The sequence below is a fragment of the Typopeltis vanoorti genome, chromosome 6 (assembly GCF_054136105.1).
Source record: "Typopeltis vanoorti isolate ZY-2024b chromosome 6, IOZ_Tvanoo_1.0, whole genome shotgun sequence".
Lineage (NCBI taxonomy): Eukaryota > Metazoa > Arthropoda > Arachnida > Uropygi > Thelyphonidae > Typopeltis > Typopeltis vanoorti.
The window spans coordinates 101,973,662-101,999,260 of NC_143554.1; the positions used below are offsets into that span (position 1 = coordinate 101,973,662).

The 25,599-nt window shown below is 37.3% G+C and overlaps 1 protein-coding gene across 1 annotated transcript in view; it reads right to left on the minus strand.

Annotated features, from left to right (window-relative positions):
- LOC150105763 (uncharacterized) overlaps positions 1-25,599 on the minus strand; it is a 167,830-nt gene that overhangs the window by 126,404 nt on the left and 15,827 nt on the right. Inside the window, exon 3 of the mRNA XM_090394549.1 lies at positions 4,591-4,749. Coding sequence (XP_090250675.1) covers positions 4,591-4,749 — 159 coding nt within the window. The remainder of the gene's footprint in view (positions 1-4,590; positions 4,750-25,599) is intronic.

Below are 25,599 nucleotides of genomic sequence, written 5' to 3' on the forward strand. Positions count from 1 at the left end.
TTTAATTTAGTAAATACTTTTACCCATTGACTGAGAGTTCGCTTACAAAAAATACACCTCTCCGACGTTTCAAGTTCCTTAGTACTGAAAGAGAGTTTTTGCTCTCTTAGGGTTTCTGCTGGTCTCTGATGAAAACCGACCAGTTTGAAACAGCTGTCAGGCCAGTGAAAACTTATCAAAATGGGCCAATAGGAGGTGAATATACAGACACTTTCATAGCAATCGTGTCCCATATAAGGTCCGGCTATGGCAACTCGTAAATGCCGGCAAGTGTATTCCCGTAAGCTCTAGTCAAATTTATTTCATACAAAACTTTTATTATTTCTGCATTCGACTTTGAAATAATGCTGGATTTAATATCCATTTGATTTACATAATAATAATAATAATAATAACAATAATAATAATAATAATAATAATAATAATAATAAAGTTCTCTCTCTTCTGCCTTGGACCTTAACTCTGCAACCCACACACTTTCAATCTCTCTCTCTTCACAGAGAGCATTCAACAGACCTTGCCAGCTTGGTTGCTTGTCTCTGGATCCTCTCCACTACCGCCTGATTCCCCCCCAAGAAACTCATGTGACCAAGTCTGTGCACAAGATGCAGTGAATTATAACCATATAAAGAGGGACTATATCATCTCTATCTTTACTTGTCATATTCTTCAATTTCCAAGTAATCCTTTGAGCTATTTTGCCAACTTTTGCAATATGCCCTCTGAACTTCAACTCTGTGTCCACCATTATCCCAAAATCCCATGTTTCAGCAATTTCCTGCAATCCAGTACCCATCAATGTGATTTACAGTACCCATCAATGTGATTTAAGTTTGTGCACATACTTAAGTGCACAAACCACATTTTTAATGATTTGCTATATAATTAATATAAAAATTAAAGAGTGCTGACCCTAGTACAGAGCCATGAGGTGCTTCTCTAGTCACCCACATTTGCTTAGATTGCACTCCACTATACTACTTTCTGGTGTTTGTCAGAAAGTAGTATAGTGGGGTGCAATCTGTCTGTTTGTCAGCCTCCTTCTCCTATCCATGTTGCCAACTTCATATTCATTCCCATTTGCTCCAACTTCATATTCATTCCCATTTGCTCCAACTTTATAATAATTTTGTTTGCAGTACTTATTCTCTCAAATGCCTTTGCAGAGTCAGCAGTATCATGGTGTGGCCATTCCCCTTATCCACTTCTGCTATGCTTTTTTATAAAATGTAAATAAAATATCAAGGCAGGAACTATATGAGACTGGCTATCTAGTAGATGCAATGTCTAAACGTATTCCAAGGGTGAGAAGGTTAAATAAGATAGGTGTGAAATGGATGAATAAAGAGATTAAGAAAGCATGCAATACAGAGAAAAAGAGCATTATGGAGGCAGCATAAGAGAAGTGGAAATAACCAACTCTATGAGCATTACAAAGACCGGGCAAAGCAGGTGACTTGATCGGTGAGGGTAGCTAAAGAGAGATATGAACAACAGTTAGCTAATGAATCCAAAAAGAATCCTCAAGAGTTCTTTCAATATATAGCCATCAAAAGAAAGAATGATTATGGAAGGATTACATTGATTGGAGAAAATGGTATAAAGACAGCTGTTGCAGAATGTGTGGTGGAGATACTAAATGAGCAGTTCATAAAGATTTTTCAATCTTGTGAATGTGACTTCATGGAGAGATTGAGAGCAGTTGATGATGGGGAGGAGAGACTGACTGTAAGTGAACAAGAGGTGTTTGGGGAGTTGAGTAAACTAGATGTAAATAAGGCTGTAGGACTTGATAATATATCACCGCGTATTCTGAAGGAATGTGCCAAACAGTTGACACCTGCCTTGACATATTTTTTTAATACGGGTCTTGCACTTGGTCAAGTTCCTAAGGAGCAGAAGGAGGGCAGGATTGTGCCACTTCATAAAGGAGGTGATCGAACTGAAGCATCAAACTATAGGCCTATCTGTGTGTCAGGTGTTGTGGTTAAGTTGTTGGAGAAGCTTCCGAGAACTAGGATCCGGAGTTCGGTTGACAACAATGGTATTATCTTTGATGAACAGCATGGATTTACTAAAGGGTGGTCATGTTTTAGTAATCTACTTATTTATTACAATAAGGTGACTGCTTCCTTGGACAGAGGAGAAGGATACACAGTAATATACTTAGATTTTGCAAAGGCTTTTGATAGATCTCCTCATGATAAGATGATAGTCAAACTATAACGGATGGGATTGGATACTAGTTTAGTGTATTGGATTGGAATGTCGGAATAGTGATTTAACTTCATTAACTGTGAAAAGATTAATTAAAAAATTCAAGGAAACTGGATCAATCAGTGATCTTGTACACTCTGGCCGTCCTTCAACAAGTCGTTCAACAGAAAACATCGAGGCAGTTCGTAAGAGTGTTGCTGAGAGTCCAGGAACATCAATTCGGCACCGAGGTCTTGAATTGGGCATTTCGAGAAGCTCTCTACAGCGTATTCTCATGAAAGATTTGCATCTTTAAGCTTACAAAGTTCAATTGTCTCAAGAACTGAAGCCTACTGACCACACACAGCGAAGAGAGTTCGTTGAATGGATTATGGAACAACAAGTGGATGCTTATTTTTCGAAGAAAATCATCTTCAGCGATGAGGCTCATTTTCATCTTGATGGCTTCATTAATTGACAAAATTGTCGCATTTGGGGTTCAAAAAATCCACGAGTGATTGTTGAGAAACAAATGCATCCACAACTTGTCACTGTTTGGTCCGGAGTTTGGGCTGGAGGCATCATCGGTCCATTCTTCTTCGAAAATGCGGCTGGTAAGGCAATAACAGTTAATGGTGCTCGCTATCACGACATGATAATCCAGTTTTTTGTGCCTAAATTGCAAGATATGGATGTGGACAACATGTGGTTTCAACAAGACGGTGCCACATGCCATACAGCCCAATTAACAATTCAATTACTGCATGAGTCATTTCCTGGTCGTGTAATTTCCCGTTTTGGTGATCAGAATTGGCCGCCCAGATCATGTCACTAAACGCCATTGGACTTTTTCTTTGGGGTTTTTAGAAGTCTAAGGTTTATGCCAACAAGCCCACGAGCACCCATGCCTCGAAGGAGGAAATTGAGCGCTGTATCAACGAAATTCAGCCACATTTATGCAAAACGGTCATGGAAAATTTCGACAAAAGAGTGCATATGTGCCAGCAAAACTGTGGAGGCCATTTACCCGATATGCTATTCCATACATAACCCTATACTGTATACTTTATGAATCAATAAGAAATTACAATTTTTAATTAAAAACCTGTGTTTTCGATCAAAATTACTTCTTCCGTGAATTTTGGGAATTATCGTAATGTGCATAATACAAAAAAAAAAAAAAGACGAAGGCAAAGGCGAAGAATCACTGCTAAAATCTTATTGGTATATACATTTTGATACCAAAAAGACTCACAATTGCGAACCAAGTAATGCAATTTAACGTTTGTTTTTCATAAGACAAAACAAAAAAAAATCGTTTCTAAAACTGAAATGTGATAATCCATATAACGGTATTTTGCTAGGAAAAAAAGCAAAAGATCATATTTATATCAATAAATATTATTTAAAAATATAAATATTTGACATAATATTTTCAAAGCGAACATTGGAAAATTCGCAAAAAAAATTGTTTCTATATTTTAAGTAACTTGAAAGAACAATCAGTGCAACTCTTCCAGTGCACTGATTTGAAGAATAAAATACAGCAAATTTACTATCACTAAATAGATTCACTGCAAAAGCTGATCGGTGGTCACTTCAGGATTGATTATTTTCGAACATGTGAATTTAGTTTCAATTTTTGGGAAGAGATACAATAGATCATTTTAGAGGCAAAAAAGGTCAAATATCTTAGGACAGTAAAGGAAATTCCAAGTAACACAATAGATGTAAAGACAGGTGACACAAAGGTCACGTCACTCACCAACAATTAATCCACCAATGCTCTTGAATAGCCGTAATGGGATTAACGACAGAAGAAGGTATTGGCATGATAAAAGGTAGAACCACTTATGCCAATGAAGTTTTGATCCATGAAAAAAGCTATGGAGGTCTGGCTATTTCATCCCCCTCAGCCATTTTGGGGTGGGGGGGTTAACAAAACTTTTCACTCCCCCCACATATGTAGTTTTTCTACATATGTGGGGGGGAGTGAAAAGTCTTGGGATCTCCTTAACAACATGGAGAATGAAGAATTAATATTCTAATATCTTTCACATTACTTAAAATATAGAAACAATTTTTTTTTGCGAATTTTCAAATGTTCGCTTTGAAAATATTATGTCAAATATTTATATTTTTAAATAATATTTATTGATAAAAATATGTCAATAAATATTATTTAAAATATTTATTGACATATGAATATGAATATCTTTCACGTTACTTAAAATATAGAAACAATTTTAATTTATGAATTTTGATTCCTTAAGCTAAAATTATTTCAGACATAAAATGATTTTAAATGTTGTTTAATCAATGAAAGGAATTTTATAGTAAATCATGAAAATAATTTTATAGTAAATCATGAAAATAATTTTTTTCTACAATTACCTTCAGTGAAGATCTTTTAAACTGTTTGTCGCAATACTCGCAGTGTACAGTTGCCTTGGGACAGCCTTCAGTCACATGTACTTCATAATCTTTACGCAATATTTTGCCACTGCAAGTCTCACACTTGAGCCTAACAAATCCGCAAACATCCTCATGTTGCTATATAAAGTAAAACCAACAGCATATATATATATATATATATATATATATATATATATAGCCACTATCATGACTTATTTTTCACAGTATTAACAACACTTTTATTACAAAGATGTTTTATTAACGCTTATATTTTTCGACACCCTCTAACGGAAAAAAAAAAAACTATACAGGAGTTTTTCTTAGGATAACCGTCTCCCAAATTTTTGGCAAATTAATGCAACCATATTTGTTAAGGTTGGGAGAATTCTTCAAAGCCATTGCTTTGTTTATCCTTAGGCGAGCGGATCAGATTTGCTAGCTTGACATGAGGTTTGAAAGTGGTGCGAAAGCCATGTTTCAACAATACTTTGGCTATTGGAATATACTTTGGTACATCGGAAAAGATAGCCAAAGTATTGATGAAACATGGCCTTCGCACCACTTTCAAACCTCATGTTAAGCTGGCAACTCTGATCCGCTCGCCTAAGGATAAACTTCACCCTTTAGCACACCCAGGAGTGTATGAAGTTCCTTGTGACTGTGACTTGGCCTATTATGGGCAAACAGGAAGATCAGTGAACATCCACCTGGAAGAACATGTAAGATACATTCGCTACTATTACTATGGCAAGTCGGGACTGGCAGACCATGCTTTGGACACTCCTTCACACAGGATTAGATGGAGGAAAACGAATGTGCTATTTAGGAGTCATCATAGATCTGAAAGATTATTTTTTGAGTCAGCAATGGCTTTGAAGAATTCTCCGAACCTTAACAAATATGGTTGCATTAATTTGCCAAAAATTTGGGAGACAGTTATCCTAAGAAAAACTCCTGGATAGTGGTGTTTTTTTTTTTTTTTTTTCCCATTAGAGGGCACCAAAAAAATAGGACTTCAGATCTTTTGTCTTTTGCAATTATATTGTTTCACTCACTCACTGTCGCATATACAAGTGTGTTGTGCTCTGATGATGCTGAGTTGAAAATGAGCGAAATATAAGCATTAATAAAACATCTTTGTGATAAAAGTGTTGTTAATACTGTGAAAAATAAGTCATGAATAACCATTAACACCTAAGCTTATCTGTTAGATAGGCACTATTAGCTTGTAGCAGAAAATTCTGCTATATTAAAAATTATAAAACTTCATTGTATACTATGTTTTTTTTGTATAAGACTGATTACAGTTTTCCAACTATTCTGGCCAGTTGTTGATAACAATTTAAATATGAAACCTTCAGTAGATTTTCATTAACTCATGGCTCAGGTAAGTTAAATGTTGTTGTTGCAGGAATAATTAAAATATCTAATGGTGGACTCTGCTTTCAAATAAAATCAAAAATAAAATTAAATAGAAACTTGAAAATGACCAGTACAGTTCATAGGCGAAAACTTCTATGAATGAACCGTGTTGGTCTCATTATAGAAAAGAAAAATGTACTTATCAATCAATTTATCTCTGCAGGGATATTGCACTGCAACACAACCTATATGGAATTTTCCCTTCCAAAAAGAACAGAAGCCACAGAAGCATGAAATAGTAGCATTAAGATATATTCTGCCATGCCTAAATATACTGTCCCATACATTTAAGCATGAATTCATAATTAGCTTATTGCATGCATTTCCAAGTGCCAAATGATTTACCCTAGTCAGGACTACTCAGCATGTCAAAGTGAAGCTGGAACATATCAGTTTCATATTTGATGCTGGATAAAATATGGAAGCATATCCATCAGGTATGGGTCAATGTGCATGTTTCATAACAAGTCAAGTATATAAACAGAAACTGTTATTTAACATAACTATTTTATTTTATTTTATTTTTATTTTATTTTCCTACCTATGAAACTAATTTTTTTTTTTCAAGAAGAAAAACGTTATGGATGCAAGAGATAAAATGGTTTAAAATGAATATGATGTTACTTAAACTACAGAGTAATGACACAGATGTACAAGAGTACAAGAAGAGGTGACATGGAAGAGTAGGACAGGAAATAATAAAGAGTACTTTCAAATGGAAAACAATGGAAGCATAATGCATAGAATGAAAGAAACAAGTAAAAAGTAAAGAGAAAGAAAAGTAGCACAGAATGAAAGAAAAATAATAGAGGAGTGATTCCAGGATAGCAGTATATGGAGACTCCATAATTAGAGGGCTGGTTACTGAGAGAGTTCACAGGGTCTGCTATCTAGGTGGGAGAATGAGTTGGATAATTAAGGTACATGAGGAAGAAAGAAGCAAGAGAGTTAGTCGTGATTGTTGGGACAAATGATCTAAGTGGACATAAAAAGGATGTGAGGACGAATGTCAGGAGACTATTGAGAAGAGTGAAAGATAACAGTGTAGTAGGAAAGGTGGTCAGTGTGTTGTTGACGTATGACAATGATGAGTTGCAACGGAGAGCCAAAATCATGAATGGTATGCTAGCGGCATTGTGTGAGTAGAGAAGAGTGAAGTTTGTTGATGTATGGCATGTGACTGAGGAAAGAATGAAATTGTACAGGCATGATGGTTTGCATTTAAATGGTTTTGGAGAGAGTGTACTGGAGAAAGTGTTGTTGGATGAAAGTACAGTGTGTATGATGCATGGAAGAGATCAGAAGAGATGAAGGGGAAAATCAGGAGACCGGTACCGAAGAGACAGAAGTGCATGGTAGTGGAAACAGTAGTAGTGTGAGAGAATGGTAATGCAAGAGAAACAGGGGAAACGGGGGGGGGGATTGGGTGGACAGGGACACATGGCATAGGGAGAGTGGATGTTCAAAGTGGTGGTCAATGTGTGTACGAAAATGGAGTATATTGTGATGTGGATGGCAAAGTTGAGATCAAACAGATATATGTCGTAAGTGGTGATAAAGGTGATTGGGCCAGAGTGGTGGGGAAATCACAACCAACACACGGCTATAGACCTAAAAATGAACTGCTCTGTTTGTTTACAAATGCCAGAAGTATCAGAAATAAGGGGGGGGGGAGATGAAATAGTTGCAGTAATTGAGTTTTTTCACCCCAAAATCATTGGAATAAGTGAAATATGGTTTAATGAAGATGATATCGTAACTTGGTATGGTAACTGCTGCAGAAGACAATGTTGAGGTATTCAGTGATCAATTTATAAGGGTGATTTCATCCTCATCATGGTGAAATTATACATATTGAAAAATTTAAGTGGACATAGGAATGGATGGTTTAATTGTGAGTGAGCAGGAAGTATTTGAGGAAAACAATAACTTTTATGTCAATTACATGATAGAATTTGATGACATATTACCAGATGTCTTAAGGGAATGTTCCAGGGAATTGGCAGTAGTATTGGCATGCCTGTTTAATAAGAGTCTTACAACATCCCAGGTTCCAAACAAGTGGAAAGAAGGTAAAATTGTTCTACTGCATAAAAGTGGTAATGCAATGGCTACAAATTATAGGCCAATCTGTATATCTGGAATTGTTGTGAAGGTACTAGATAGATTGGATACAGAAATGAGTTGATAACAGCAACAGTATATGGAGTCTCCATATACTGTTGCTGTTCCAGCTATCCTGGAATCACTCCTCTATTATTTTTCTTTCATTCTGTGCTACTTTTCTTTCTCTTTACTTTTTACTTGTTATGCATTATGCTTCCATTGTTTTCCATTTGAAAGCACTCTTTATTTACTCTCTGCAGTTATCGGCATAGTTTTGTTAAAGGGAGATCATGTTTTATTAACTTACCCATACACTATAAAAAAGTGATAAATGCCTTGAACAAAAGAAATGCATATACAGTGGTATACTTAGGTTTTGCAAAAGCTTTTGATAGACTGCTACACAACAAGCTGCTAAATAAATTGAAAGAGATGGGACTGAATGACAGACTTCTGAGTTGGATCTGATGGGTATCAGAAAGTTGTATGTATATGAGGAGTGGTGTGTCACGGGGATCAGTTTTGGGACCATCGTTGTTTAATTTCTATATTAATGATATTGGGATGGGCAGCTGTTTGCAGAAGATGTCAAACTGGGGAGAACAATGCAGAGTCAAGCAGATGTTATGGCATTACATGAAAACTTGAAAACATAAAACCACAAGAGCTCAGGCTGCTGTCTTACTGTAATATTATGTTATTTATAAATTGAAACATCAAGCAGGAGGCAATATCTGTTTTGTTCACTAGGTGATGAGTGTTAAACATTGGTCATCCTGTGGACTGTGATAAGATGAGTTAATATTATATTTATTATGAGACGACATTGTCTAATTTTTAGAGTGACTGTTACTGTGTGACAGTTGAGTGTGGAGCATGGTGTTTGATTAAATTCTTAGGCAGTATTACTTTAAATTCATTTTTTCTGGTTAATGCTCTGGTACAGAACAGCAGTGAAAAGTAGGTCATTGCATAGGTTGATGTGAAAGACAAATAAAGTGAATGACATTGATTTTTCAAGAATGGTATGGAAAGATTGAATATGAGAAAGGGACAAGTGTGGATATGCAGGAAGTACGATATTCTGATAGACCACCAGGTTTGTTTAAATCTGAGTAGGGAATGTGGTGTCATAAGTGAAATGGTAGTTTCGGAGGAAGATTGTGCTAATGCTAAGAAAGTGTGTGAAACTGATAGTGAAGAAAAGATTGTCAAGCGATAAGGACATTAAAAAGCAGAGTGCAAAATGGTAAGCTGGCGAGCGTGATGGATGGCGAACAAACTTTGTGATTGACGATAAGGCAGCAAGAGTGAATGTTAGCAAAAAAATGATGCAAGATTTGAAAGTTGAGTTGGTGAAGATGAGGCAAGAGATGAAGCAGATGCAGAGTGAAATGAAGAGAATTGCAGATATGTATGGAAGAGTAAAGAAGATTAAAATGAACAATGTTGGTATGAAAGAGGTAACAAAAGAACTCATGAGTGGAATGTACAGGGAGTCAATTATTAGAGGCATGGTAAATGAGAAGCTACATAAGGTTTGTTTTCCAGGAGGTAAAATTAATAGAGTGAATGAGGTAATGAATATGAGGAGTAAGTGAACAAGAGTTGGTAGTAGGAACAAATGACATGACCGGGAACAAGGAGAATGTAAGACTGGATATCAGGAGGTCGTTGAGAATGTGAGAGGAAAGGTAGTCAGAGTGTTGTTGATATGACAGTAAAGAGATGAGGCAGATAGCAAGGATTATTATTATTATTATTATGATGATTATTTTGGGAACCTTCATGGATCAACAGACTCATCGTGGGAGGCCTACTCCATCAGCAATGTTTCTATGATAATTAGATTTGAAGTTATTTACACTACCTGCACTCACAATACACTCAGGCAAAGCAATCCACTCACTAACAACTCTCCAGATAAAAATTTACTCCTCACACCCTTCTTCGCCACATCTTTGTACAATTTCCAGAGATGACCAAGATGGTAAGAACTCTTGTTCTTCCCATCTTAACATCTACTATTTTTTATAATTTCCTCTATATTAATCTGATAGAATCACTTAAATAACTTGAAAGACTCTATCACATCCATCTCTTCTTTTCCTGCTATTCATCAATCTCTGTAATCCATATTCTCTCAAACACCCTTCATAACTAACACTCCGGAGTTCTGATATCACTTTCTCGTAGAAGGCTTATACGTTGGTTATACATTACTAAATCACTTAAGGAATTAACAACGTACATACGAATATAAATTAAATTATACTTTAATAAATATTTCCGATATTTCGGCAACGTCACGTTGTTGCCATCTTCAAAAGGAACTTACAAAAAAGACATGTGCGCGTAGGCACTACAACACAGTAACTGAGAATGAAGAGATGAAGCTATTTATTCTCCTAAAAGTCCTGATGGTGCCCTCTAGCGGGCAAAGTAGGTGTTCTTGGCCGTTGGGGCTGAAGGTCTGCTGATGTAAGCCTCCCAAATTTGGGGCAGTCACATACAACCAAATTTGTTGAGGTTTGGAGAGTTTCTTAGGGCTGAGGACGATTCCATAAATAGTCTTTCGAATTTGTATTTGCTATGGTGTATTACTGTAGCTTTCTTCCACCGTATTCTGTGGCGTGTATCCAGAGCATGGTCTGCAAGACCAGAATGGCTGTACTTGTGAAAACGGATGTAGTCCTTGTGTTCAGAAATTCTGATATTTGATGTCCTGCCTGTTTCGCCAAAGTAAGACAGTTTACAGCTGCAAGGGACCTGGTATACACCAGGTAGGTCTAGGGGAAGTGGTTGGTCTTTAGTGGAGCAGATAAGGGATGCCAATTTTCTGTATGGTCTATAACAGGAGGTCAAGTCATGTTTTTATAAAATTTTGGTAATTTTTTCCGAAGTGCCTCGGATGTAGGGAATGGCGATTGAGATTTAGAGTGATCCTTGTTGTGGAGGGGAGGAGGGGGGTTGTGGTTTGTAGGTTTCAATATTTTTTGGAGTTTTTTGGGGAGGTAACCATTGGCTGAGAAAGTGTTGAAGATGTGATTTCGTTCAGTGTTAGGGTCATGTCGTTAGAACAGATTAGTTTAGCCCTGTTGTATAGTGTTTTCACCACTCGGTATTGTTGTGTGTGTGTGTGGGGGGGGGGAATTGTTGGTGAATGTACTTGCCTGTATGGGTGGGGCTTTCTATAAATTGAGAAAACCAAGGTTCCATCAGGCTGGCAGGTGACTAGTGTGTCTAGGAAAAGGAGGCTGTTGTTTTCCTCTTTTTCCAGGATGAACTTGATTCTCAGGTGTTGGTTGTTTAAGTGTGTTAAGAAGGAGAGGAGTGTATCAGAGCTATGTGGCCAAATAGCAAACACATCATCAATGTAGCGAAGCCATATGGTTGGTTTTTGTGGGTAGAGGCTAAGGCTTTTTCTTCAAAGGTCTCCATAAAGAAATTGGCCAAGGGTGAGGAGAGTGGTGAACCCATGGCTGTCCCCTCTATTTGTTTGTAGAATTTTCCCTGCCAAATGAAATAGCCTGAGTTCATTGTGAACTGAAATAGGGCTGAGATATTGGGAGAAAATTTAGCTTGGATTAGCTCTAAAGTTTACTTGAGTGGAACATTTGTGAATGAGGAGGAGACGTCAAAGCTGACCATTATGTCAGTATGTTGGAGTGTAAGGTTTTCTATGCTGGCTTTGAAGTGGGATGAGTTTTTTATGTGTAATGGTGTCTTGCCATATAGTGTGTGAGTGCTATTGGCCAAATGTTTAGCTAATTTGTATGTGGGGGAATCAATGCCATCCACTATGGGACGTAATGGCACATTTTCTTTATGTATTTTTGGGAGTCCATAAATACGGAGGGGGGGGGCGGTATAGAGTTAAATGGCTTTAATCTGTTGGTAACTTCTACAGGCCAAGAAGTGACTTTCCTAAGAAGCCTGTGAAGTTTTCTGATTTGTGAGTTGGTGGGATTGTATTCGATAGGGAGGTAAGTAGCTTGATCTAATAGAAGAGCATTAAGCTTACCTGTGTAGTCCTTTTGGTTAAGTACTACATTGCATTTCCCTTATCTGCTTTGGTGATAACTATTTCTTTAGTATTCCTCATTTCCTGCAGAGCTTTATATTCCTTGTTGGATATGTTGGTTTTTGGTGGTCTTGCTTTAGAGAGGACAGAAGCTATATCCAGTCTTACACTGTTGGCGATTTGATTTGGAAGGTGGTAGATTCCGCGTTCGATCTGGATCATAATATCCTCACTAGGTATTTTTTGGGAGCAACTGCGAAGTTGTGGTCACGTGAAAGCACGTTGAGTGCTTCAGGCTTCAGGATGACTGAAGAAAGGTTGATTATGGTGTTGGTAGGAAGTTTTGGATTGATGGTCGAGTTCTTTTTTAATTTTTCAAATTTTTTTATCTGTCGACCTCGTATTTTTTAAGTTCTTTGTCTGCAGTACACGAGACGTCATGTAAAATTGACCAAAGCTCATGATTTAAAGTGCATGAAAACTCTTCTTCAAAAGCACGAATAGCTTTGTTAATGTCCGCTAAGAGAAACCGCGTGGTGGCGACTTGTTCCTGAAGCAACGCGTAGCTGGTGTGGTTATATATATGGAGATTCGATATATATATAGATTTGTATATATACTTACTTTATATATATATTATATATATGAATAATCATATACGTATATATGATTATTCGTATATATAACCAGCTAATCATATACATATATATACATAAATGATTAGCTGGTGTGGTTATATATATATACACGGAGAGCTTTTTGTGAAACAAAACGGTGCTTGAATTTTACACAATTTGGGATTACCTGATTATCCCGGCAGCGTTTTAGGAAAGTTAGACGATTTAATTGTCTAGACAACTTCAACTTCATTTTACCATCACTTCATTCTCAGTTACTGTGTTGTAGTGCCTACGTGCACGTGCCTTTTTTGTAAGTTCCTTTTGAAGATGGCAACGTGACGTTGCTGAAATATTGGAAATATTTATTAAAGTGTAATTTAATTTATATTCGTATCTACGTTGTCAATTCCTTAAGTGATTTAGTAATGATATCACTTTCGTTATCCATCTTTGGATCTTCTCTAGTGTTTCCATATCACAATGAAAACTATGCGACTAGATCTGAGTACAAAAGTCCATACACGCTCTGACCAATGCCTTATATAGAGGCACCACCACCACCTCCTTAACCTTACATGTCAACATACTTTTTATCATAGCAATAATATGATGTGCAGTCTTTGTGACACATGAGATGTGCCCCCAGAACTTCAGTCCACTGTTTACCATCACTCCAAGATCCCAAACATCCACTTCCTGAAGTACAGCTCTACCAATACAGTATGTAGCCTTATATCTGTATCCAAAAGTGTAGCACCTTACATTCATTAATATTAAAACTGGAATCCCACTCATCTGTTCAAGCTAAAGGTCTATTGAAATCTTCCTGTAGAGAATTAACATCAGCACCACTCCTGATAATTTCTACCTAACTTTGCATCATTGGCAAACATTTGAACACCCTCAGTCAACCCACATGAAATATCACAAATAAGTTAAACAGTATGGGACCCAAGAACAGAACACTGAGGCATGCAACTAGTCACCTTCCTTTTCTGAGACATGACTCCATCATACACAAATTCCTGGTATCGTTCAGAGAAGCAAGCTCCAATCCATATAACCAATATATTCTGTTTCTATCCTCTGCAGCTTGTACACTAACGTTTCAAATGTTTTTGCAAAGTCTAAGAATATTACTGTATATGATTCTCCCTTATTCAACAGATTCGTCACCTTATCATAAAACATTGAGTAGACTGCTAAAACAAGACCTGCTCCTCGCAAACAGATGTTCTTTAAGATTCTCTATGCTGACCATCATAGAGAATCTTATGTCGATCAATCCAATCTTGTATTTTATTTCTAATTTTTTCAACACTTGGATCATAACTGTAGATATACAGACCAGTCTATAATTGGAAACTTCTGTTCTCAAACCATGAAGAGACATTATTTTGCATTCTTTCCGCTTCTTAGGAACCTTATCTACTGCAAGACTTTCAATAAATAACCAGGACAAGGGCATTGCTAACTCTTTTGCAGTTTCTTTAAAAATACGTGGTGATGGGTCATTCGTTCCCACAGCCTTATTAACGTCTAACCCAAGCAACGCTTGATACACCTCTGATTCCTTCACCTTTAATTCTCCTAATTCTTGCCTCCCCTCTACATGTTGTACAGCATCATTCACACCATTACGATATTCACCGATGAAGTGTTCGTTAAATAATTCCACTATATTATTTGCTATGGTTACTCTGCTACTATAACTATCTACCAAAACGAACCTTCCATAGTTATTTTTCTTCTTGCTTGCCATATAGTAGCAAAAATTCCTTGGATTAGCATTGATCTGACTTGCCAATCTCCTCTCATATTTTACTTTTTCTTTTTATAATCATGCTTGTCACTTTTCTGGCCTGCACTTAATTCTTCATGCATCTGTGTGCTGCAAACTGTCTTGCACTTCCTCTATAACAACTTCTTTTGTAACACTACTTGCTTGATTTCACTGTTCATCCATATAACTCCTACTCTATTTATTCGTTTAATTCTTGGTATGCACTGCTTGTGTTAGATATTACCTCATCATTTCCCATACACTGTCAACATCATTTCTATACACATCAACCCAATGTACTGATGCTAGTTGACTATGGAGCATCTGATAATCACCCACCTTATAGTGGGTGATTATCAGAAAGGTCCATATATAGACCTTTCTGATAACAACTTTTTCCTGTTTGACTACCTTCCAAACCAATACCTCATGATCATTCACCAACAGGTGGCAGTGTTGCCACCTCATTCACAACCACATCCTGTGAGGATACAGCAAATCTTACACACTGATAAACCTTGTGTTGCTTCCATCATATTCTGCTTCAGATAGTTAGCCCGTAGAAACTCAACAAATTCACTCTCCTTTTCACTATATGCTATTTCTTCTTTCCAATCCACATTTTTATAATTAAAATCTCATTAGGTTAATCTTCCTTTTATTTACCCAAATAATTTGTCTAAACATTTCACAATCAATACTCTCCGCATTCTCTGGCCAATTGCATTGGATATGAGGCATGAGCGAGCATAAGAGTTAATAGTATTAATTGGTACAAATGATTTCAGAGAGGGCAAAGAGCGTGTCAGAATGGATATCAGGAGGCTGCTTGGAAGGATAAAAGAGAATAGTATGACAGGAAGGGTAGTCAATGTGTTGCCTTGGTATGACAGTAGTGAGATGAGGCAGAGAGCAAGGATTATGAATGATATGCTGGCTGAAATGTGTGAGGAGATGGAGTACAGTTTGTTAATGTGTGGAATGAGTTTGAGGGACAAAGTGAGCTGTATGGGAGCGATGGACTGCATTTGAGTGGTTATGGTGTGAGTCGCTTGGAGAGACTGCTGCTAGAAGGTAGAGAAGTGAACAGAGAGAATGAATCAGATCGAGAGGGGAGTGATGTGGAAGAGCAGGAGAGTAAGACAGGAGAGATTGAAGAAGTGGATATGAATGGGGAAGTGAGTGGTATGAGTATAGAAAAGGAGAGAAGAGGTGTGCAAGAGTAGCAGGGAAATGGGGAGGCTCAGGGTGGACAGGGGGGGGTACACAGCATGAGAAAGGTGAATGCTCTAAGAGGAGGTGAGAGCATGTGTAGGAAGGAAAGGAATGGGATGACCAGGGATCAAGAGGAAACAGTTGGAATTGAAAAGGGTTCTAAAATGAAGAAGCAGAAAGGGAAATGGCCACAGTCTAGCATGGAGAGATTACATCGAGTGAGTGGTATCAGTGGAACTAGCTGTAGATCCAGAAATGAGCTGTTGTGTTTGTGTACAAATGCTAGAAGTATAAGAAACAAAGCAGAAGAAATGGCTGCACTAATTGTGTCTGTTCACCCAAAGATTGTCAGAATAAGTGAGACATGGTTGAAAGAGGATGACATCCTGACAGGAATAGAGATGGAAGGGCATGAGGATATGTTTCGTGAGGATAGAAGGGATAAAAAGGGAGGAGGAGAGTGCTATTTTTGAAAGAGAAAGAGTTATGTCCATACAAAGTAGAGATGCAAGACTGAAATAGTGCCAGTGGGATTGAGGCAGTATGGTTTGAGATAGAGGTGAATGGAATCAAATACTTGGTGGGATGTTGTTATAGACCAGGTAATGTGGATGGTGGTGATAGTGAAATGTATAGTCAAATTAGACAAGCAAATAAGAAAAGGGTGATCATTATGGGTGATTTTAATTATGGCAATATAGACTGGAATGATGAGACAACAACTGGAAATAAAGAAAATGAGTTTTTGAGGAATAACTACCTCAGATAGTATGTAACAGAGCGCACACGAGGATTAAGGGTCTGGATTTGGTCATCTCATCAGAGGATGTAATTATAAATGAGGTGTCAAAGCATCCACCAATTGGTGAGAGCGACCATGAGGTGATTCATGGTCCTCGCACTGCTGGCAACCACCCAGGTAATCACCTGGGTGGTACCCAGCAGTGCGAGGACCCCTGTGAGAAAGGGTATATGTGGAACTACAAGAGGGGTGATTATGAAGTGCTCAGGAGACAGCTTGCTGGTGTGGCATGGAATGCGGAGTTAGCTGGAAAAGAGATCAATGCAGCTTGGGGGATTTTCAAAAACTATCTAGTAGATGCAATGTCTAAGTGTATTCCAAGGGTGAGAAGGTTAAATAAGGTAGGTGTGAGATGGATGAATAAAGAGATTAAGCATGCGATACAGAGAAAGAGGGCATTGTGGAGGCAGCATAAGAAAAGTGGAAATAACCAATTCCATGAGGTCTACAAAGACCAGGTTGGTGAGAGTAGCTAAAGAGAGGTATGAACAGCAGTTAGCTAATGAAGCCAAAAAGAATCCTAGGGAGTTCTTTCGATATGTAGCCAGCTAAAGAAAGAATGATTATGGAAGGATGTGACATTGGAGAAAATGGTATAAAGACAGCTGTTGCAGAATGTGTGGTGGAGATACTAAATGAGCAGTTCATAAAGATCTTTCAATCTTGTGAATGTGACTTCATGGAGAGATTGAGGGCTGTTGATGATGGGGAGGAGAGACTGACTGTAAGTGAGCAAGAGGTGTTTGGGGAGTTGATTAAACTAGATGTAAATAAGGCTGTGGGACTTGATAATATATCACCGCATATTCTGAAGGAATGTGCCAAACAGCTGACACCTGCTTTGACATATTTTTTTAATATGAGTCTTGCACTTGGTGAAGTTCCTAAGGAGTGGAAGGAGGAAAGATTGTGCCACTTCATAAAGGAGGTGATCGAACTCAAGCATCAAACTATAGGCCTATCTGTGTGTCAAATGTTGTGGTTAAGTTGTTGGAGAAGCTGGTGAGAACTAGGATCCAGAGTTGGGATGACAACAGTGGTATTATCTTTGATGGACAGTATGAATTTGCTAAAGGGAGGTCATGTTTTATAATCTACTTACTTATTACAATAAAGTGACTGCTTCCTTGAACAGAGGAGAAGGATACAGAGTAATATACTTGGATTTCGCAAAGGCTTTTGATAGAGTACCTCATGATAAGTTGACAGTCAAACTAGAGCAGATGGGATTGGATATTAGATTAGTGCATTGGATTGGAGACTGGCTATCTGATAGGTATTAATAAGTTCTGTAAGGGAAGGGGTGGGTGCGATATCCAGGAAAAGGTAAGTCACTAGTTTAGTGCCTCAGGGGTCTGTTTTAGGGCCATTACTGTTTAACTTGTATATTAATGATATTGGAGAAGATTTGGATGGAGATATTCAGTTGTTTGCAGATGATGCAAAGTTGGGACAAACCATAGAGAGTAGTGAAGATGTTGTGGCCTTGCAAGAAGACTTGAATAAATTGAGTGATTGTGCACGGAAATGGAGATGTGAGTTCAATGTTGCAAAAATGTAAGGTTTAAAATTTGGAAAACAAAGATGGGATTCAGAATTTATGTTTGGTGAGAATATATTGTTCGAGGTAGAGGAAATAAGAGATCTGCGGTGATAGTGGATAAGAATCTAAAATTTTTAGGGGGCACATCGCCAAAATTGTGAAGACAACACAAAGGCTTCTGGGAATGATGTGGAGGACACTGACGTGTAGAAGGGGAGATTCTTGTTCCGTGGTATAAGGCTTTGATTAGGCCACACATGGACTATTGTGCCCAGATTTGGTCACCGAGTTTTCAGAAGGATGAAGAGATGTTGGAAAGGGTCCAAAAACTGACTAAGGTAGTTTCGACCTCTGGAATGTTGAGTATGAGGACAGATCGAGAAGATATAATTTGCAGATTCTGGTGGACAGGAGGAAGTGGGAGACATGATAGAGACGTACAAGTTGGTAAGGGGTTTTTATAGGATCAATGGTGGAGAAGTTCTACAGAGAATAGTGGGAGATCAGGGGAGAACCAGAGGCCATCCCTGGAAACTGTATAAAGAGGATGTGAGTAGGGGAGTGAGAGGCAGGTTTTTTTCGTGCAGAGTTGTGAATGATTGGAATGCTTTGCCTGAGAGTGTGGTGTGTGCAAGGAGTTTGAGTGTGTTTAAGGCACGGTACAATGAGATGTGTGTGTGATAAAAGGACCTTCCAGATGAGGGTTTGATTCCATGAGGTCTTGGAGTAATAATAATAATAATAATAATAATAATAACAGCAAACTATTAGATATATTATTCTATTAATCTCAACTTCACACCAAACAGTTTAAAAATCTTCATACGTACTACTATTTTCCACTTCAACTCTTGAAAGACACAATTCTTCTGCTGCTATTAACAATACCTCATCCTCTCTCTTCATCTTTCTATCCTTTCGAAAAATTCTATATCCAACCATTTCAAGACCTGACGGTATATCATCCTCAGTCAACAAAGTTTCACTTATGCTAATTATCTTTTGACATACTGATTCAATCGATGATACAAACTCAATCCCTTTATTTCTGATAATCCATATATTAGCATACAAGCATAACAATTCTCTACACTTTCAGACCATTCCATCAGTACAATCAGTCTTTACTCTCTCTCTCTCTCTCTCTCTCTGCTATAGTGCACTTCTCTCTCTCTCTCTCTCTCTTCATTCTAACCATTCCTGTTACCCTAATCCTGACTCTGATTTTCATTTATATCCTTATCATCCCCATAGTTTTGCACAGCATAACTTTGGTGTGATATCATCACTTCCTCATCTCAGTATCCATCCTCTTCTCGTCCTTCCACAACCTGCTTCTCAATCTCTTTCTCTCTCTCACTTTTAGTGGTACTAATTTCATATGAACCCTATTGCATTCTTATTAAACAACAATTGTTCCAACCAAACCCATTCAAATGCATCCCATCAGCTTTAAACCATTCTAACTTCCCTTTGAATGCATTTCATACATTCATAAATTGAACACTCTCCACCTGACACAATTCAGCCATCTTGTCATTCAGTATCATTGCTCTCCTTCTCAGTTCACTACTATCATATCTGGGTAGCAAACTAACCACTTTCTCAATGACACTATTATCCTTCACTTAACCTTTTTTTTATTATTACTATTATTATTATTCAGGCCTCCATGGAGTCAAAAGACTCATCGTGGGAGGTCGCTAAGAAACACAAAGTCTATCAAGACTCATTGAGAGGGGGAGGTCCCCCCCCCCAAGAAACACAAAGTCTATCATACCACTCCTTAAACTCATTGACCGATACAAAGTTACATACTATTACTCGAAACTCATTTTTTTTACTTCCAGTTGCTATTTCATCATCCCAGTATAGATTGCCATAATTAAAATCACCCATAATAATCACCTTTTTCTTATTTGTTTGGCTAATTTGATTATACATTTCATAGTCACTACCATCCACATTACTAGGTCTTCATCCAACCAAATATTTCATTCTATTCACCTCTATGTCACACCATACTGTCTCAAACCACTGGTACTATTTCCCTCTTGCATCTGTACTTTGTATGGACATAACTCTTTCTCTATCATTAATAGCCCCCCCCCCTCTTTTTACCCTTTCTATCCTCACGAAACACATCATACCCTTCCATCTCTATTCCTGTCAGGATGTCGTCCTCGTCCAACCATGTCTCACTTATTCCAACAATATTTGGGTGAACAGACTCAATTAATGCAACCATTTCATCTGCCTTGTTTCTTACACTTCCAGCATTTGTATACAAACAGCAGCTCATTCCTGGATCTGCAGCTAGTTTCACCGATACCACTCATTTGATGTGATTTCTCCATGCTCAACTGGAGACATTTCCCTTTATGCTTATCAGTGGTGAATTCTCCATGCTTGCTGCGCAAGCTCATTATTGAGAAAGAAGTAATATTTATTTGTTAATAAATGCATGGATTTATAAGCATTCCATTTAGTTTTTATTTTTGTAGACAGAAGATGTTTTAAGCTTGCAAGGCAATAATTGAGCTTTGCATTGTGTATCGAAGGCCGATGCTAGTCAAGCTACCTTGGCTTGCTCGGTTGTGGGAGCATCCAGTTCCTCGCTTCAGCACTGTGAATTCATGTGCGCACATATCCATTTTCACTCCCTCCACGTCATCTCACCCTGTTGCTTAAACAAGAGCTATATGCAGTCAAAGTAGCTCTAGCCAGTGAGCTTTCAGTCAGCCTTTACATATGTGCTTGTTGCTTGGGAAAATTAAGTTACAAACAACTTTTTATGACGATGTTATTGACCAGTTCATAAAGAAGAACTGTAGGGTAGAATTTGTATTCAAGTAGCTAAATTGAAAAAGATAGAATATCATTTGTAAAATAAATGTTGTATTTGTATGATTAAATGTACATAAATTTCTAAATATGGGTAACCCTCTTATAATGCGGTACTTATACAATGCGGTTTCGATATAACGAGGTCTAAAATTGTAGTAACCCTTGTTAAACGCAGTACTTATACAACACTGTTCCGATTAAAACACGGTCTACAAATTGTAGTAACCCTTTTCATATGTTTTTCACTGTGCGACTTTAAAAATCAAATTTTATCTTCATTAAATTTGTGTCTGCCTGTGTTCTGCATGTAATTATAAGTAGTGAATTTATATTAGGGGAAATACCATTTAGCACGCATCTACCTCAATTGTTTGCCGTATAAAATGTTTATCATTGAAAATTGTCCTCGTTTCTGCCAGGAAAGTGCATTAAAAATCATAAGTGTGTCAACTCAAGCTGAGCACTTTATTTTCTGGTGAGTTACAAACAATATGCAATGCTTGCTTTTTTGTGTAAAAAATTATTTTTATAGTAAAGGCCACAAACTGCAATGAAAGGGAAAAACCAACATTGAAAACAAAATTAATTTCTCTCGGAAAAAAATATTCAAAATCTTCGATCGGTTGAAAAATTGAGAAAAACCAGGAGTTTTTGCAGGGACTTTGAATTTAAATGAATCAACAATTCGAACAATCAAACAAAATGAACATAAAATCCGAGAAAGTGTTTATTGCTGGGTCAACGATAAGTGCAAAGCGCACTGCTCATGTATGCGATATTCTAATGGAAAAATAGAGAAATCTCTAATGATTTCAATAGAAGATTGCACCTCAAAAGAAAATTCCTATGGATGGAAATTGTATTAAACAAAAAATTCTCAAAGTTTATAAACATTTATAGTGCAAACCAGGTGTTCAATGCAGATGAATCCGGGTTATGTTGGAAAAAAGTGCAAAAACGCACCTATATTTCGAAAAATGAAAGATCAGCTCCTGGATTCAAAGTTTTCTCTACTGTTTTGTAGTAATGCATCAGTAGATTACATGACAAAACCAGTGTTTATTAACCAATCCTCAAATCCTCATGCCATGAACGATTAAAATATGCACTATTTTATTTTGCCTAAAACATTTATGCATTATGTCCAATGAAGTTTAAGTACAATTTGTAATTTTTATACTTTTATACTATGTATTTGTTTCATAGTTTATATGTTTTCTTAACTTACACGAATTACCTGAATTAAATAAAAATATATTTTTTGTTGGATGTGTCACTGTTGTTTATATAATTTAAAAAAAAAAAAATGATTTCAGAACATAACCCTACTTTTTCTATGTGATCTGAGCCTTGCATAACGCGATTTATATAATGCGGCATTTCTGCAGAACCTAACATCCGTGTTATACAAGGGTTACCTGTACATAGTTTAAAATGGTCAGTAATTCATTATTCTGCTAATTAGACTTCAATCACACCTCTCATTCCCTGAATGATAACAAGAACAAGCGTGAATTTCAAGACCAGCATTTTTTCCCTGCTCCTTATTCATTTTCGAACCCTCTTCAAATCCAACTGTTTCCTCTTGATCCCAGGTCATCCCATTCCTTTCCTGTCTATGCATGCATTCACATCCTCTTGGAGCATCTATCTTACTCATGCTGTGTTCCCCCTGTCCACTCCCCGTTTACCTGTCTATCTTGCACACCCATTCACTCATTCTCTATACTCATGCCACTCACTTCCTCATTCATAACCACCTCTTCAACCTCTCCTGTCTTACTCTCCTGCTCTCCCACATCGCTTCCCACTTGATCAGATTCATTCTCTGTACTCACTTCTCTACCTTCCAACAGCAGCAGTCTCTCCAAGTGACTCACACCAAAACCACTCAAATGCAGTCCATCACTGTTATATAGTTGACTTCGTCTTGCAAACTCATTCCTTTCACTCATTTATTCCACACATTAACAAACTGCACTCCTTACTTCTCACACATTTCAGCTAACATATTCATAATTCTTGCTCTCTGCCTCATCTACCCACTGTCATACCTAGGTAACACACTTACTACCTTTCCTATCACACTAATCTCTTTTATCCATCTAAGCAACCTCCTGATATCCAATCTGAAGGGGTTTTTGATCTAGTCAAGTCATTTGTTCCTATTAAAACTACCAACTCTTTTGCTCGCTTCCTTCTCATATCCAATACCACAATCACTCTACTCATCCCACCTCCAGTAAAACTTACATTGTGCATCCTCTCATCCAGATTATAAATCCCAAATCCGACCAACTATAAAATATTGTTATCACATTTGCGGAATGTGACACTGACCACTACTATTCCTCTGCTTTCTTCGAATTATTTAAGAATATAAGCAGCCACTGATCAACATTCAAGTACTGTTCAATTTTAGACTTATTGAACAAATTTCTCATCTTTTTTTATTCATTTCATTTATCCGTGTTCTTTGGAACAGCCTTCCAATACCATTTTTCCCAGTGAATACAACCCAAAGCTTTTCAAGAAACTCGTTTATAGATTTGTTGTTCTTCTTAACCACCTGATCACATAATTTTATAGGTTTTGCGATCTCTTTTATGTGTGTGTGCATATATATGTATATACATATATTTGATGCAACAGATTTACTTGGCTATATGACATAATTTGGAGAAATTTTTATTATTATTTTTATTACATAACACCTCCAGTGAGTCCAAAGACTCAGCGAGGGAGGGAGGGCACCTACTCTACAACTCACCATCGCCACCAACTCCAATTACCTTCATCATCTACACCAATGCCATCTACTGTCGACCACCACTAGTATTTTCACAGACAATCTCAAACCTCCATGCCCATGGCAGGATTCAAACTTGCAGCTCTTTGGCTGGAGAACAGATAAAAAAACTATTTACTATTTGAATGTGCAATTAGTTTTGTCTAATTAGAAGATGAAATTTTTTCATCTTCTAAGAAGGCAAAACTAGTTGTAATAATAAATAGTTTTGCTATTTTGTTATCCCTCGGCTCTAGTTGTTAAATTTTTATAAAAAAAAAAAAAAAAAATATATATATATATATATATATATATATCAGAATCAGCCGACGATGATGAAAACAAAAAGAACTCTGTGGCAAAAGGATGTGAAATATATGTATATGTATACAGGCTGACCATAAAGAGAAGGTGTTCAGAGCCCTGTAGTGAAAAATAAAAATGTATAAGACGAAATTCAACTCAAACTTCCTGTAAGTATAATCTGGAATATGGTGTTTTGATTTACAAAAAAAAAAAAAAAAAAAGTACAAACTTCTGCTACCATCAGACAATTGGCATTAGAATCGTGTGATAAAAATTCAACTCAACTTGCTGTAAGTATACTCTGGAATATGGTGTTTTGATTTACAAAAAAATAAATAAAATAAAACAAAAAAGTACAAACTTCTGCTACCATCAGCCAATTGGTTAGAATCGTGTGATATTTTCATAATCTCACTGTTTCTACCAACGAGTTAGCGAATATAAGGAAGACTGAAATGGATTTGTGTCATTCTGCTAAGACTGAAGTGCTATGGATCTAACCTTACTGGAATGCGCATTATTAGAAAAGCATTACTATCAACAATGTGGTAATGCTAATGCTATGCTTTGAGAATTCTGGTGTTTGAAGGATAGGAGAAAAGGTCTAATGACATTAACAAATCTTAGAAAATTGATTTTATGATTTGAAAATAGCGGATCTTTAGCAGTGAGGCCAGGACAAAGGTGCAAACAGATTAGTCCTCAACAAGTTGACAGATTGCAACTGCTGTCATGAAGCATGGAATGAATAATGCACCAGAGTCCAGCAGTGCTTGGGCAATATCAACTGGACATGTCATACTCAACTGTGTGGAAAATCCTGCATCAAATGCTGAGGGTTTTTCCCCCTACAAGATCTTCCATGTTCAAGCTTTGCTTCATGGTGATGTGAAAACTTGACTGCAGTTTGTCCTGACATTCTTAGCTCAGATGTAGCTGGATAAGGCATGGTTGTGGAAGATTTTGTGGAGTGACGAGGCACATTTTTGTCTAAATGGTAGTATTAACTCATACAATTGCCACATTGGGCTGTGAATAACCCTATGTGTTCCATCAGATCCCTTTACACTCAATGAAAGTCGCAGTGTGGTGTGGTTTCACTGAATCATTTATTTTTGGTCTGTACTTTTTTGAAGTAATTTACCCAACAGGACCAGTGACTTGTACCATCTCTGCTGTTTGGTATCGAGAAATATGCAATTTTGTTGTTCCACAACTGTAGCAGCAGAGATGCCTTGACTCTACCATATTCATGCAGGATGAGAACCACCTCACATTTAATTGCCAGTACAATGGATGTTACAAAAGCACTTCACAGAACATAGAGTGATTAGTCGTGCATTTCCCACAACATGGCCTACCTCATCTGCCTGATCTCAACTCCTGTGACTTTTGGTTGTGGGGGCCATCTAAAATATGTGATGTATGACAGACATGTTCCTGATTTAGCAACCTTGAAAGACAGAATAATGCAGCATGTGAGGCAAATCAATGCAGATCTATTGTGTTCTGCTGTAGAAAATGTCATTCAC